Source organism: Acipenser ruthenus, chromosome 3 (genome assembly GCF_902713425.1).
Source record: "Acipenser ruthenus chromosome 3, fAciRut3.2 maternal haplotype, whole genome shotgun sequence".
Taxonomy (NCBI): domain Eukaryota; kingdom Metazoa; phylum Chordata; class Actinopteri; order Acipenseriformes; family Acipenseridae; genus Acipenser; species Acipenser ruthenus.
The window spans coordinates 55,796,905-55,813,342 of record NC_081191.1 but is presented as its reverse complement, the minus strand read 5'-3'; the positions used below and the strand labels follow the sequence as shown (position 1 = coordinate 55,813,342).

The 16,438-nt window shown below is 36.7% G+C and overlaps 1 protein-coding gene across 5 annotated transcripts in view; it reads right to left on the bottom strand.

The window, feature by feature from the left end:
• Positions 1-903: 903 nt before the first annotated feature.
• Positions 904-16,438, bottom strand: part of LOC117435366 (phosphatase and actin regulator 1-like) — a 254,805-nt gene continuing 239,270 nt past the window's right edge. For all 5 annotated transcript variants that reach the window (XM_034920762.2, XM_059014049.1, XM_034058461.3 and 2 more), the window contains 5 exons: positions 14,970-15,025; positions 13,303-13,364; positions 11,977-12,117; positions 2,245-2,321; positions 904-1,952 (listed from right to left, as the gene is read on the bottom strand). In XM_034920762.2, the coding sequence (XP_034776653.2) occupies positions 1,937-1,952; positions 2,245-2,321; positions 11,977-12,117; positions 13,303-13,364; positions 14,970-15,025 (352 nt within the window). In that variant the 3' untranslated portion in view covers positions 904-1,936. The remainder of the gene's footprint in view (positions 1,953-2,244; positions 2,322-11,976; positions 12,118-13,302; positions 13,365-14,969; positions 15,026-16,438) is intronic.

Genomic DNA, 16,438 nt, shown 5'->3' with positions numbered 1-16,438 from the left:
AAAGTCCTGATCTCAATCCCATTGAGAATCTGTGGCACTATTTGAAAATTGCGGTCCACAAGCGTCGTCCAACCAACCTGAACAACCTGGAGCAAATCTGCCAAGAAGAATGGGCCAAAATCACTCCGACACTGTGTGCAAAGCTGGTACATACTTACCCCAAAAGACTTAAAGCTGTTATTGCAGCGAAAGGTGGCTCTACCAAATATTAAGGTGTGGGGGTTGAATACTTATACAAGCAAGATATTTCAGTTTTTTATTTTTCTTAAAAATATTTCCCAACATAAAACCAATGTCACCTTACAATAATTGATTTTGAGTTTCAGTGTTTAAAAATAAAATATCAAACAGAATGAAATTTCAATGTACCATTTGTAATTCAGTAATATGAGAGAATTGGTCAGGGGCCTGAATACTTTTTGCAAGGCACTGTATATATATATATATATATATATATATATATATATATATATATATATATATATATATTATAAATGCAATAAGAAGTGAAGTCTCTACTGAAAAACAAAAGTTCAGAATTCTTTCAGCCAGACTACCAGTTTAAACGGCTTACCAAAAAGTTTTCGTAGAGACATTCATGGTCACGCTCTTGTCATTTTTCTTCAAAAGGATCAATTATTTAACTCCTGCTCATTTATTTTCTTAATAAAATTTATCTTTATTAATTTAAAACCATGATTGTAACGAACATTGAGCCTGCAATTCTGCATTTACTCCAGATAAATGAAGATCCTCCATTTGGAAACAAGTATAAGCGTGCAACAAAAATTTAGAGAATCCCTTTTAAGCCGTTTAAACTGGTATATATATATATATATATATATATATATATATATATATATATATATATAATGAAATGACATCCTTTTCTCAAACTGTGGGCTCTATTCATAAAACCTTTGCTTGAGTTTATTTTCATTAAAAGAACACCAAACAAACTTTTTTAATAAAACAAGTGATTTTGAAACAACAAACTGTAAAACAAATGAGTAAAAGTTTAATAAATAGGGCACTCTCCTTTAAACCAGTTTCAAATATAGCACCCAGTGTTCTCCTTCCAAAGACCCTCCAAGAATATATTAAATTGTTAGGATAATTGAACAGGACAGTAGTATAAACACAATATACAGAAACACTGGCAAACAAACAAGTTGTCTGCACTTTCAATTCACAGTTAGCAATAAATATTATTATTATTATTATTATTATTATTATTATTATTATTATTATTATTATTATTATTATTATTATTATTATTATCGTTATGGTTATCATTATTTCTGAATTGTGTAATTCAAGCCAATCACACTTTACCTGTAATGTTAGTAAGGAACAATTAATCTATAATGTACAAGACTTCAAACAGTGCATGGAAATCCTTCTAGCGACATTGAAAAAAAGAGAACTGTGTGATAATACTGAGTTCTAAGACACTGCCATCCCTCCTTAAACACAGGCTCTGACCCTTTGATGGAGGATACTGAAGAGCCAAACACGGTCTGTTACTAAACATAGCTGGGCAAAGCATGTAGCGCATGATGATTTCAAGGAGAGGGAGGTTTTGCTTCACAAACGTTGCGCTGATGAGACTGATTAGACAAACTCACATGTATACTTAATATGATGGAGCAAGACATTCAAAAAGTCAGCAGAGCCAGTCGTTGGTGGATGTGGCACATTATCTGTTCCCTGCTTCTGTCAGGGACTCCTGAATATTAGTATGTGTGGGAGTACCAACAGTAGTCTTTTTTTTTTTTACATAATATTAAAGGATATACTGGTTGTATTTAGAAAAAAAGGCAATTCAGAAGACGTCTGGCCTTATTGTAGACATGGGCACCTATTGTAATTCCAGCACTTAAGGTTCTTTGTGAAAATAAAAAGCCCATATGGCATTTCTTCTTACAGCAGACTTCTAGGGTCTATGAAACCTGAAAGAAAAGTTTTACACTTAAAGGCATGTTCATCAAAGCTTTAAAATCAATTTTATTATTAGCACTGACAATATCATACTATTTGTTTGCTTTTCACGGCACATGTACAGTTCATTATTAATCAAAGTCAATCTGCTACTGGATCAGTTTGTGTTTGCAGTTATTTAGTTGCTCCATGTAACACATACAAATTAACAGAGCACACAACGTATATTGTGTCAAGGCAGCATTCAATTTACAACTGAACTTTTCCTTTATTTGTTTTTGTTTTCTTCAGATCAATCCTTACCTTGTTAAATGCCGACTTGACTCATGCACCTCCATTTCAGTACTTTTGAATTCATTGAGCTCTTTCCGGATAGCTGCCTAAAATAAAGCACATTTCTGGGATGAGAACAGTGGTACACAGTCTACAGAGGCTGAATATAGGCTTATATTTAATATACCCCAGGAAACTGGACTGTAATGCGATAAAATAGAACATGGTGCTTTCTTGTATTCCGCAAAACTTGTCTTTAACAATTCTGTTAAAGACTTTCATATACAATATATAATACCCAGAATAAATACCATACCATTACCTTACTGTCTCAACATCAGATCAAGTAAAATTAATTATGTGTTGAAAAGGCATGAATACAGTGTGCAATAGCCTTATACTGTACTTGTTTTGTGGATTCAGCTTTGGTTTGTTTTTATATTTTAACAGTAATCTGCAGAGCCTGCCGCAATGCAGCTGCCTTTGCAGTTATGCCCAGATCTTCCTCCCCTTTCTCTCCTTTGCCTCCCACAACTCCCACACCTCAGAATGCCTCTCGGCTATCTCAACATAAGAACATAAGAACATAAGAAAGTTTACAAACGAGAGGAGGCCATTCGGCCCATCTTGCTCGTTTGGTTGTTAGTAGCTTACTGATCCCAAAATCTCATCAAGCAGCTTCTTGAAGGATCCCAGGGTGTCAGCTTCAACAACATTACTGGGGAGTTGGTTCCAGACCCTCACAATTCTCTGTGTAAAAAAGTGCCTCCTATTTTCTGTTCTGAATGCCCCTTTATCTAATCTCCATTTGTGACCCCTGGTCCTTGTTTCTTTTTTCAGGTCGAAAAAGTCCCGTGGGTCAATATTGTCAATACCTTTTAGAATTTTGAATGCTTGAATCAGAACGCCGCATAGTCTTCTTTGTTCAAGACTGAATAGATTCAATTCTTTTAGCCTGTCTGCATACAACATGCCTTTTAAACCTGGGATAATTCTGGTCACTCTTCTTTGCACTCTTGCACTCTTTACAGCAGCAATATCCTTTTTGTAACAAGGTGGCCAGAACTGAACACAATATTCTAGATGAGGTCTTACTAATGCATTGTAATGTTTTAACATTACTTTCCTTGATTTCAATTCAACGCTTTTCACAATATATCCGAGCACCTTGTTGGCCTTTTTCATAGCTTCCCCACATTGTCCAGATGAAGACATTTCTGAGTCAACATAAACTCCTAGGTCTTTTTCATAGATTCCTTCTTCAATTTCAGTATCTCCCATATGATTTTTATAATGCACATTTTTATTGCCTGTGTGCAGTACTTTACACTTTTCTCTATTAAATGTCATTTGCCATGTGTCTGCCCAGCTCTGAATGCTGTCTCGATAATTCTGAATGATCTTTGCTGCTGCAACAGTGTTTGCCACTCCTCCTATTTTTGTGTCATCGGCAAATTTAACAAGTTTGCTTACTAGACCAGAATCTAAATCATTAATGTAGATTAGGAATAGCAGAGGACCTAATACTGGTCCCTGTGGTACACCACTGGTTACTTCGCTCCACTTTGAAGTTTCTCCTCTGATCAGTACTTTCTGTTTTCTACATGTTAACTACTCCTTAATCCATGTGCATGCATTTCCTTGAATCCCTACTGCGTTCAGTCTGAGAGTTAATTGGGACTTTGTCAAAAGCTTTCTGGAAATCTAAATAAACCATGTCATATGTTTCGCAATTATCCATTGTCGATATTGCATCCTCAAAAAAATCAAGCAGGTTAGTTAGACACGATCTCCCTTTCCTAAAACCATGCTGACTGTCTCCCAGGATACTGTAATTTTCCATTTTACTATAGTTTCCATAAGTTTACATATAATAGAATTCAGGCTTATTGGTCTTTAGTTACCTGGTTTGGTTTTATTTCCCTTTTTGTGGATCGGTATTACGTTTGCAATTCTCCAGGATGTCCCTACAACCCCTGTGTCAAGAGACTGTTGCATGATCATGGTTAGCGGTTTGTAAATAACTTCTTTCATTTCTTTGAGTACTATTGGGAGGATCTCATCCGGCCCAGAGGATTTGTTTATTTTAAGAGCTCCTTGTCCCTTTAACACTTCTGCCTCTGTTATGCCAAAGTTATTTAAAACTGGATAGGAACAGGTTGACATGTGGGGCATGTTGTCCGTATCCTCCTTTGTAAAAACTTGTGAAAAGTAATCATTTAATATATGCTATTTTTTTTTTTTCTTTGTCTATGGTTTTACCACATTTAACCTCCTGTTTGAAAGTTCTCTTGCTGTTATAATATTGGAAAAACATTTTGGAATTGGTTTTAGCCCCCTTAGCAATGTTCATTTCTATCTCTCTCTTGGCCTTTCTAACTTCCTTTTTGACTTGTGTTTGTAGTTCTAAGTACTCTTTCTGTGTACTTTGTTTTTGGTCCCTTTTAAACGCTCTGTAAAGTGCCTTTTTCTGCTGAATATTTTTTTTAATTGATCTATTAAACCATTTTGGCCATTTTGTTTCAGATTTGCATGAATGCACTCTCACCACCTCAAACTCAATCTCTGTAAATCTGACCTCCTCTACTTTCCTTCTGCTTCCTCTCCCTCCTCTGACCTCTCCATCGCAGTGTCCCTTGACTATCACTCTCTCTGCTAAAAACCTAGGTGTAATTCTTGACCCCTCCCTCCTTTTCTCAACAAATCTCTTCCCTGGCATGCACTTGCTGCTTCTTTCTTAGCAACGTCTACTGAGTCTGTCCTTTTCTCATTACTTATTCCACCCAGCTCCTGGTCCAAGCTCTTGTACTCTCCAGATTGGACTACTGTAACTCTCTCCTTGCTTGTCTCCCTTCCTTGGCTATCCGCCCCCTTCAGCTCCTTCAAAATTCTGCTGCTCATCTTGTATTCTCTCAACCTCACTACTCTCATGCTACCCCTCTGCCTGGCTACCTATCTCTGCTCGCATTCAAGACCCTTGTTCTTGCCTAATACTCTTCACCACACTACCCCCTCCTACCTCCAATCTCTCATGCCTCCCTACACCCCTCTCACCCTCTCTGCTCCTCCTCTACTGGCCCTTCCCTCCACTCTCCATCTTCCCTAGCCTCTCCGTGGTAGAACCAGCTACCGGAGGACTTTATGACTGCTCCATCTCTGACTGCCTTCCGCTGCCTCCTCAAGACCCACCTGTTTAGACTGCACTTGTAGATCTCTTGATCTACCCCTCCTACTATGAACTGGACTTGCCTGACCTAAGCACCACGTTACTGGATCCTCAGCTAATGCACTATCCTTGCACTATTGCATTACTAATGTCATTGTAGATGTAACTTCTTGTAATCCTAACTTGTTGCAGCCTAGTTAATACTGCATTCAAGTAGTATTATTGCACTGTAAAGTCACATCTGTAAGTCACTTTGGATAAAGGTGTTTGCCAAATAAATAAATACATAAATAAATAATAACAATAATAATAATTATGCTCTTTATACTTCAGCTATCCAAGTGACAGTAAGAATGCAATGGATGTTCAGAGTAGTACAGCACAGTACAGTCAAACTGTAGTGTCCATTCAAGAGAAGACCCTGCTTTGTAAATAGATTTGTATAGCCTCTTATGCACAGAAACAAATACAAACTCCAATTCAGTATTAATCCGAGTATCAAACACTGCATAACATTGAGAATGTTTAAAACCTGTGGCTGTTTTGCACACTTTCTTTACAGAGGAAAATATGCATTTAACCCTTAGCGGTCCATTTATTCAGCGCGTCTCAGACGCGTCAGGTTCAATTTATTTTCACACACGCAGTTTACTTTAGACACGCTGTTTAAAAGTTTTTTCTTTCACAGTAAAACAGGTTTAAAAGGCACTGCATATCAACAGGACACTCGGTACTGCATCTCCAGCCCTGCCCCACCCCTTGTTCGCTGTATTTTTCACAGTTGTGCATACCGATAAATCATCTCCTGATCACTCGTTTTATCACCAAACTCCTCAAAAATGCGAAATAATAATAATAAAATAATAAGTCATTATTTTATTATTATTATTTATTTCTTAGCAGACGCCCTTATCCAGAGCGACTTAAAATTATTACAAGATATCATTATTTTTACATACAATTACCCGTTTATACAGTTGGGTTTTTACTGGAGCAATCTAGGTAAAGTACCTTGCTCAAGGGTACAGCAGCAATGTCCCCCACCTGGGATTGAACCCACGACCCTCCGGTCAAGAGTCCAGAGCCCTAACCACTACTCCACACTGCTGCCCTACATCTCAAAAAGCTCTGCAAATGTCTGTGATATTCTTTGAGCACTGGATGCAGAAGCAGCTATCTTGTTTGTTTATGTCCGTGTTATCTCTGTGGTGCCGGGGCTAAGTGTTAGGATCCGCCACTCGTTTTTTTTTTTTTTTTTTTGGCTTCTCTCGGCTCCTATCGGTCTCACTTGGCCATTGAATGGTTTTCTCTGCTTTTTCCAGAGAAAAAACTACTAGAGACCTGTTTTTTACGTATTTTTGATGGACCGGAAAGGGAAAATTGTAATGTCGGACCTGGTCCGACATAGGACCGCAAAGGGTATATTAACAACTAATGAGTTAGTATGGTTTAGAAAAGGGGTATATTACTCTTCCAAACATGATTTCACGTGACAGCCTGACCCATTCCCATAAATCACAAGAGATACATTATGTTTGTCCAATTGCTCCAGGAATCTGGTTCGGCTGAATCTGTAATTTTGCGTAACCTAAAATCTGGCAGCGTAGATATCTGCTTCTTTCTAATGTGGTGTTATTGCTACAATATGTCACTGTTGCTGTATTGAGTTACTGTGGATGTTATAAAAGCGTCAGCTCTGTGAGTCTCAATGTATGATTTTAAGGCTTGGGAACCAGGGGCCCGTTTCATAAAGATTCTGCGATTGCGATGTGCTTACGAGGACGCAGAGGTCGCACTTGTGAGAGCTTCATAAAACACATCACAAGTGTGACCTGCGTTGAGAAAAATCAGTGACCGATTATGTAATTACATACAATGGCAGGTGTGCCAAGGAAGCCAATTTTTCGAAAGAATAAGTTGATACAATTATTGAACTGGTTGGTCAACACAAATCTGTTCTATTCATCAAGTTGTCTGGAAATTATTCACAAAGAAAAGAAAAAAAGTGTCAGATGATCACGGATGCAGTTTACACTGTTGGGAGGGGAGCAGAGAACAGTAGAAAGAAAAGTGAATAGAACAAAATTAAAACAAGGGACGAGAAGAAGAATGTACATTTTTTATTTGAATTGGGATGTTATTTTAATATTTTTACTTTATTTTATTTTATTTTTTATAATAAGTTTCAGCATGCACAGTAACTTCCGGGTTAATAACAAGCTGATTTTTGCACATCAAAAGGCTTTCTTTAATGGTTTAAAACGTTTTTATTTCAGATATCTTTAAGTTAGGTAAAAACTGGTTAATAAAATCCATTTAAATTTTTTTCTGTTTAAATCTAAAAACACATTTGACCACCCTGAGTTATCTCCCTTCTTGGTACTTTGATATTAATTCTGAGTGTATACACATCAAAATGATTTGACGGGTCCCTAAATACTCCTTCCCTTCTGATTTCTCTGCCATATCGACATCCAGTTAGTTGTATGAGCGTCAGCACCGGCGTAGATTTAGCTAGGGACGGTAGGGACATGTCCCTACCAATGTCAAGGGACCGTTGAATTGTCCCTACCAATAATTTTGATAAATCTGAAACGTCTTTTGTCAAGTCATTTTATCCGATCCACAAAGGGTTAACTCTCTCACGATCCCATCGTTGCTCCTCCCCTCCTCCAAAAAAAACCAAAACGCTAATTTGATTGGCTTAGGCCCAAGGTTCTCAACCGGGGGGCTGTGAAACATTCCAGGGGGGTGCGGTGAACATTTGAATAAACACAGTGACGTGCCAAACGATACTACCAATTTCGCCCTTTGAGTGCAGTGAGTTATTAAAGAGAGAAAAAGAGATACCGGTAGCTTTAAAAAGAATGGCACCCTGGGATTTGTAGGTGTTTGGTGTGGTTTTGCGGTGTAATTAGCAGACAAGAAAACTACAAATTCCATAATGCATCACTGTAACACTGACTCAAGCAGAGTGTGTTGTTTTCATTGAAGCGCGAAAGAGCACAAGGAGTCGGGAGTGAAAGGTCATGCGCCGGGTTTAAAATTTAAAAAAATGTAGTCATTCTTAAACAGTGTATATTGTGCCACAATTTTCACATTTATTTTTTTAAATAATGATAAATCTAATCAGTTTAATTCGATATTTGTGTTTGTTGGTTAATGCGTTGTCACATTATTTCTATCCTCCTTCCTCCCTTTGTAACTAACTTACTCCTTGCTAGATATTTTTGTATTGTGTGTGTAAAAAGCGAACACGAACATATGTATTTGATCGAATGGACATTGTGATTATTCAGGCGGCTAAATAAACGCACTATATTATATAGGCAGTAATAAAAAAATAGATATTAAAAAGTCAAATTAACCGACGACAGATATAAAAATTAATTCCACTGGGGCGTGAGTAAAACAAGGTTGGGAATCGCTGGCTTAGGCTGGACTCTGGAAAGACGCTCATCTGAAGCTGCCGCTTGCCGGTCAGTCTGATATGAGTGTGAGCCACTGACTGAATGAAAGCCAGGTACCGCGGCTGAAGGTATTGTCAGCTCGTCAGCAACATAGTTTGAGTGAATAAACCTACCGACCTACCTAATGGGTAGGTATGTAGGTTTATTACGTTAGCGACCCATTGCTAGCTGCTAACCCCACGTCCTTGGTGGCTAGTTAGCTTGTTTCACAGCTAAATCATTGTGTGTGTGTGAGAGAGAGAGAGTGCGTGAGCATGTTTTGATATCGTCAACCAACTAAGGTTATCTAATCACTTCAATTTGGCTTTAGGTGACTAAAGCATAATGGCAGCCAAAAAAAGAAAGATGGACGTAAGGAAGTTTTTTTTTTTACAAAAAGTCAAAGTGTAAGTAGGAAGATGTTGTTAAAGTAATAAACACAATTGATACTGATTCTCATAGCAAATGTAAAAATAATTTACTAATGAAGTTAGCAGAGTCATACTTTCTCTCTAAACAGCATGCATCAATTTATCATTTTATCAGGCGAATGAAGCAGTGCAACCTGGTAAAAGCAGTACAGAGGCAGGTGGAGCAACAGGGTCTCAGGTGAGGTCTGTAATGGCTTAGTGATTATAACAGTGAAAGTATTAGACTCAGTTTTGAGATATGTTATTGTTTGAGGCACATTGTGATATGATAGTAGGCTAATGCTGTATAGTAATACTCAGCAAATAAAGTTAGCATAGCCATATATTTTCTCTCTATATGGCATGCATTAATTTATTATTTTATCAGGTGAATGAAGCAGTGCACCCAGGTACAAGCAGCAGCACAGACACAGGAGAGGCAGGCAGAGCATGTGAGCGTGCATGTGCTCATGCTTGTAGCGCCAGGGGTATTGGTAGCTTACAGTAAGGCTGGGATAGGTTATAATTCAGGTTATTAGTAATTCTATAGCAGGGATGTCAAACCAGCTTCCAGGAGGGACACTTTATCATAGTGTTTTAAGTGTATACCAGCCAACTTCATGTCAATCAGATTGTCCTCGATTCATGTCCAGCATTCATTTCAAGCCACCAGATGTGACCCTTTAACAGCTGTCTCCTAAAAAAAAATTTCCCGGGTGGGCATGCCCCCGAACCCCCCTAGCGACCGCGACTCCGTCCCCCTAAATAATTGTGTCCCCACCAATGTTCAAACCAAACCTACGCCCTTGAGCGTCAGGGTATGTACTAAAATAGGATTTGCAATGAAAATTGATACTTGCGGTTGCTGTCTAACAGTCGCAAGTTTCAGTCAAAATATCAACAGCCCAAATTTTATAAAACCCAAATGTTAATCTGCGAGGTGCCTGTGACTGTGATTCAGCGTAAATTGCTTTTATGAAATGGGCCCCAGGCGTTCATCAAAATGACTTGTAAAGTCTCCGAGTAAAAACAAATAATGCCACCACAAACCTTTTCTTTTTTTACCTTTTTCAACTATAATTAAAATAGGTTTCATTTTTTTCTTATTTACTTGCTGAAGTACAAATACTAAACAATTATCCACTCAAATGCAGGGGCGTGCCATCAGGGCCTTCATGGTATTCTCTCTAAACTGTCGACAGCAGTCAATTTACAGTGCTTGCTTATATGCTGCGAATCATACTCTAATGTTTTCCTGAAGGATCTGCAATGCAATCAACCAATAGAAGATCTGCATTTTCTCAGTCCAATCATTAGTGAGCAGAGGCAGGACATAAATATGATAGGGTAAGTGGTGTAAGAATAGATGCATTCCGCGTGATATTGCTTATCATTGAGAATTATATAGTGAACTTCAAAGTAATATTTCAAATAGCTTTTTACACATTTTTTTTAAAAATGTCTTCAGACAATGGAGACATCATAGTCGATTTAGTTACGAATCAATTTTCTAGAAGAACTTTCTCAGAAAAACTGGAGATTGTTAAAAAAGGGAGGTATACACCACAAATACCTGAACTGACACAGGAAGGGAAGGGATATACTCACCACTTTCAACATTCAAATTATGAAAGGTATCCGTGGCTTACTGGTAACTGTCAATTAAAAAAAATTATACTGCTGGAACTGTCTTTTGTTTAGTACAGAAAAGGTGATATGGAACAGCACTGGCTACAGAAATCTAGGATGTCTACAAAGACAGCTAAAAAACATGAGCATTCCCAAAGTCACTTGCGAGCCACTGTAACACTCAAAACGTTTTGGACGAACCCGGATTGATGTTCAATTGGATGAGCAGAAGCGTAGGGGTACAATACATCACAATGAGCAAGTAAGAAAAAAACGTGAGGTTCTTAAACGCTTGATTGATTCTGTTGTTTACCTTGGCAAGCAAGAACTGTCTTTCAGGGGGCACGATGAAGGCAACAATTCCTCAAATAGAGGTAATTATGTGGAATTACTTTCTCTGATTTCTGACTACTACAGCATGTTAAGCAATCACTTGTCAATAGCCACAGTATTCTCAGGTACCGCTAAAAGATTCAGAACACAGGGGGCGGGCGGGTGTTGACTCTGCTACCCCAGTAGATTTTGTCATGGCATGCCACTGCTGAAATGCTGTATGAGGAGTTTGCTTGTTTAAACATAAAACCATATAATAAAGTATTTATATGTTCATTAAAATGAAAAAACAATATTTGCAGATTCACACCAGGAACAATGTAATTCTCCAATAATGACAATAGTTGCCACTTTGTGTAAGCATTTCTTCACCTGATTTAAAATTAAAATCCCCACAGTAAAATAAATTTCAATCTGTCCCTTTTTAAAAGGCAAAGAAATGGACTCCTTACATGGCAGAAGAAGACTGCATTCAAAAGCATTTTTTTTGACTAGAGATCTGGTTTTAACTTAGTGGGCCTTGTTTTAGGGATCTAAATTAAATTACACAAAGGGACCCATTTTAATTATCAGGAACTGTAAAACCTGCTGCAATTTATATCTATAAAATAGTGCCCCATGACTAGCCAATTAGAATGATGCTGTATACTATAATGCTTAATTGTATTTTTGTACTTAGTCCCAGTTTTGCCTCAGTTTAAGATTTAAAAAATAGAAAAAATGACCCAGTGATGGTTTTCTTCCCCTAGTTCAGTAAGTGCTGAATGTTTCTTACTTTGTCAGCCGCTGTTAGCCGTGTCCATGGCTTGTCTGCACGCCTGTCGTAGTCTTGTGCGTCGGCCAGCTCCACATAGTCACTGAAGCGGATCAGGATCCTCTTTTCTCGCAGCTCCTCTACTGTAGGCCTCTGACTCAGCTGGAAAACAAGGAGACAATGAAGTAACCGAATAACACAATTCAAAGGGACAAAATATAATTAATTTTACTTCTCATCTCATCCATTTTTTAAAAATTATGAATAACTTTTTATATAATAGGGATATCCAGTTATACATGGAGGTAACGGACCATACACTATTTTTTTTATTTTATTCTTTTTAAATTGTACAGCTATGGCCAAACATTTTGCATCCCCCTATGTAGTTAAGACATTTTGCTTCATAAAGTTGAATGAAGCCTGCTGAATAATGTTAAGTTAACATATTGAATTATTATTATTATTATTATTTATTTATTTGGCAAACGCCTTTATCCAAGGCAACTTACATGTCGTACAGGGCAGTACAATATTACATATTGCTTCGGTTTGGTTTTTGGTCTTGTTTTTCTATACTTATCAAAAAACTGACACGAATTTTAAAACGTATCCTTTCAAAATCTAACATGAAATACTGTATTACTATTATGTCTTCCGGTAGACTTGCAATATCATGTTGTAGTTTCTTTGATTATATGATATTAAATAAAAGATTATGTTCATATAGTTTTTTTTTTTATTTTTATTTTTTTCCGGAGCATAATCACTGCACTGTGCTACACAAACCTGTCTTGCTCTGAAAAGCAATCTTCGTTCATAATTTGAAAATATGGTATCTCAATTAAACAAAGTGAATGATTACGGCTTCATTGACTCAATTGAAACATTTCTCCCGAGCTCTATAAATCCCATAATCCTTTGCGTCGCAACCTGATCCCTTGCGCGCTTAAACATGACCTTCTGTGCAGCATAACCTAACCCCTCCCTCATACACCATGACCCTTTGCGCCGCAACCTGATTCCTTGTGCGCCGAAACATGACCCTTTGCGCAGTAACATGACCCTTCACTCGCTGTATTTGACACACATTTGCCTGAAATAGAGCCTCATAAGAAGTGGTAACCAGCGCAGAGAGGAGTGCTGGCTTAGAGTGCCCTGTTACATTTACATGCAAATGGCACAAAACATACTTTTTTCTAATGATTTTCTGTCAATGAAACTAAATAACAAACAATGGCAAATCAAAAGATCACTATTGTTTTACTTTGTCATAATGTATACCCATTTTAAAATAAAACAATACAATAAAAAATAAGGTAAAGTAAAAACACAGTCCTTTCCTACCTTTCGGCTTAACCTTCTTTTGAGTTCTCGCCTTTCGTCCTGCTCCTCTTGATCATTCCTCGCTGTAAATGAAGGAACAAGATAAACAAACGTCACTGGATTTGGTTCTAGAGCCACATTGATCCATGTTACAGTATTTAAATTTACTGCACATGGCAAGTACGTGAATTACTTCTTTATCTAAGGTACTTAAACAAATGCCGACACTCAAATTCATAAAAAAGGAACATTGAAAATCAGCTTATCTATTATCTGGTGCTGTTATATCCAATACAAGTGATTGAGAAATATGAGGTTTTTAGCCATTTATAGTACAGGCTAGCTTATTCAAATTACTACAGTATGTTTTTTTAACTGAAATTGAAGCCATGGGCCTAGAAATTGCATTTGCTGTGCTCCATAGATTTCAATTACATTTTTAACTTTTAAGGAGCTAAATATTAGGCCAGTCGGCACACTACCAGTAAATGTAATTTCAAGAATAGCATGTAACCATTAAACAAAAAATAACTAAACAAATTGGGTTTACCAACAACTTGTAATGGGTTACAAAAGTTACATTTATTAAATATGTAAAAATGATATCTATATTTAAGTAGGTTTCCTACTAAACTGGTGACAGGAATGTTGTATGCCAAGCTCTATAAAGAACCAATTACTAATACACACACACACACACACACACACACACACTATATATATATATATATATATATATATATATATATATATACTGTATATATGACACGTGGTTGTTTTAATTACAAATGGGACATGCAAGTATGCAGTTTAGCCCTGCCCCTAACCTAGCAACAGTTTCAAGAGGAGCTGCTCACTGTTGTGAAATGTAAACGGATGCTGAAATAGTAACTACGCAGACATGGTTTGACCACACATAACAATAAATAACAGGCTTATAAAATAATAAGCACAACATTCTGTGTTAAAGCTTTAAAAAGTATCAGAATGGGATACAATATTAAAGTGATATCATGAGGTCAATAATAAACCAATACAGTGAAAAGACACTGGCATTCCCACAACTATAATTTGATAGAAATACTAATAAACTCTATCCATCCATATTACTGTGAACACTGAAGCAGAACAATTAATTACAGAAGCCACTAGTGTCTTTATCTATACAGGAATGACCTAGATTTTAAAAGTTACAGCCATAATAACCTGATTACATTTTTGTTAAGTTACGTTGTGTCTGGAATTGAACACACAAACTTTACCAAATCACCCAAATTACCCAAATTATTTTAAACAGTAATCTATCACATTATGACACTGCAGATGGTATTTTAATGAATGTAAAACAAGCATCTGGAAACAAGCTTGTGTTTATCACATTGATCCACAACCCCACTTGAAGAATTAATAACATTTTCTGAGTAACACTAGAAATGGAATTCCCTTCTCCACAATAAGAACATATTTTATTGTTTGCCGTGAGAAGGTTTTTTTTTTTGTGCACTCACGGTCTCTTCAAGTTCAAACTAAAAGATCAAGTAAATTTGTGTGGAATCTTAGAAGAATTTCCTGATTAAACCATCTTCACTTGACTGCAGTTTTTAAAATATAAATTAGATAACGAAGTAATAAAATAAGACTACAGAAACCTGCCTGCCAGACTGTATACAATGTGCTCTGTTACTTACGTTTGAGAATGTTTCTCTGTTCCAATTCTTCTGCAGTTGGCCTCTGACTTAATCGTCTGCGAAATAAAGCATGGATCAGTTTATGAACCATTTCAGTTTAAATACTAAATAGAAATCATAAAGCTAGTTACAATCTACAAGTGTTAAGCAAGAGTTTTGTGAAAAGTGACTTGAGTCTTTCCATCTACTTGGTTAACGGAGCTCAGCTTACATGTGTTTTTTGAACTCCCCCAAAAAAGACCAAGACGATTTCATCACGCAGTTATAAATAATCAGAAAGCAAAAAGCAGTGACATCTTGTGAAACAGACTTTCCATACTGTTTTGTTGTGATAAAACACCATCACTTCCTTCCTCCCACGCCTACTTTCCAGTGCAGTCACAGACCGTGTGCCACACACACACAAATACGGTATATACAGTGCTTAACTAGCAATGACGTTTAACTAGCAATGACGTTTATCCCCTTAAACAGAGAGCAGATGTCCATGTGGCTGGTGAGGACTACACATTGGACTGTGATGGAACCTTCTGAACGTGCCATTGTTTAAACTGTCTGGAACTTCTGCTATATATTGAATTATAACAAATGTTCTCTTAATACCATTGGTGTACACAACCCCACAACAAGTACTGGGATAAATAAATACTGATTGACTGGTGGGGCATGTGTTTACCATTTTAAAATCTCTGACTCAATTAAATATCTTAGTATTGCTGAATAGATATTTATTCCATCTTATAAATAACTGTAAAATATTTTAATGAACAATGTGTCCTAGAAGTACAGTAGTACTCCAATTATTATGTATGTACTAACAAAGCATAATAACTGTGGGACACTTGTTCAGCTTAGTGTAGTACCAGGCTTGGCAGTAAAATGGACTACAGACGCACCATCCTCAGGTGTTCTGAAATTATTAATCTCTCCTAATGCATGTTTGCCATCTCTCTGGGGGAGATCTGACACTAAAGTAGTGTAAATACTAGACACAATCTGATTTATCTCTCTAGTCTTTCTGATAAAATGTATTATTACTACTATAATACAAACATTTTGCATTATCCTATAGAAATAACTAATTTTGCTTCACAATGTCAAATGAAACTTGCTGAGTAATTTTACTTTGACATATTGAATTACATACCGCTTTGCAGTTTTCTATATACTTCAAAAACTGACCAAAATTGAAAAACAATTGACATTTCAAAATCTAACATGAAATATTGTACACTACTGTTATGGCTTCCGATAGACTTTTGCGATATCGTATAGTAGTTTTTTTGATTACATGATGTTAAATAAAACATCTAAATTATGTTCATATAGTTGTTTTTTTTAATTCTCAATCCTGTGATTTTTGGCCATAGCTGTACGCTATTGGGGAAGGGGGAGTAAAGAATAATAATGACGTGGAATTGTATTTAAATACACAGTAATATATAATTACACAGTAATATATATAAATA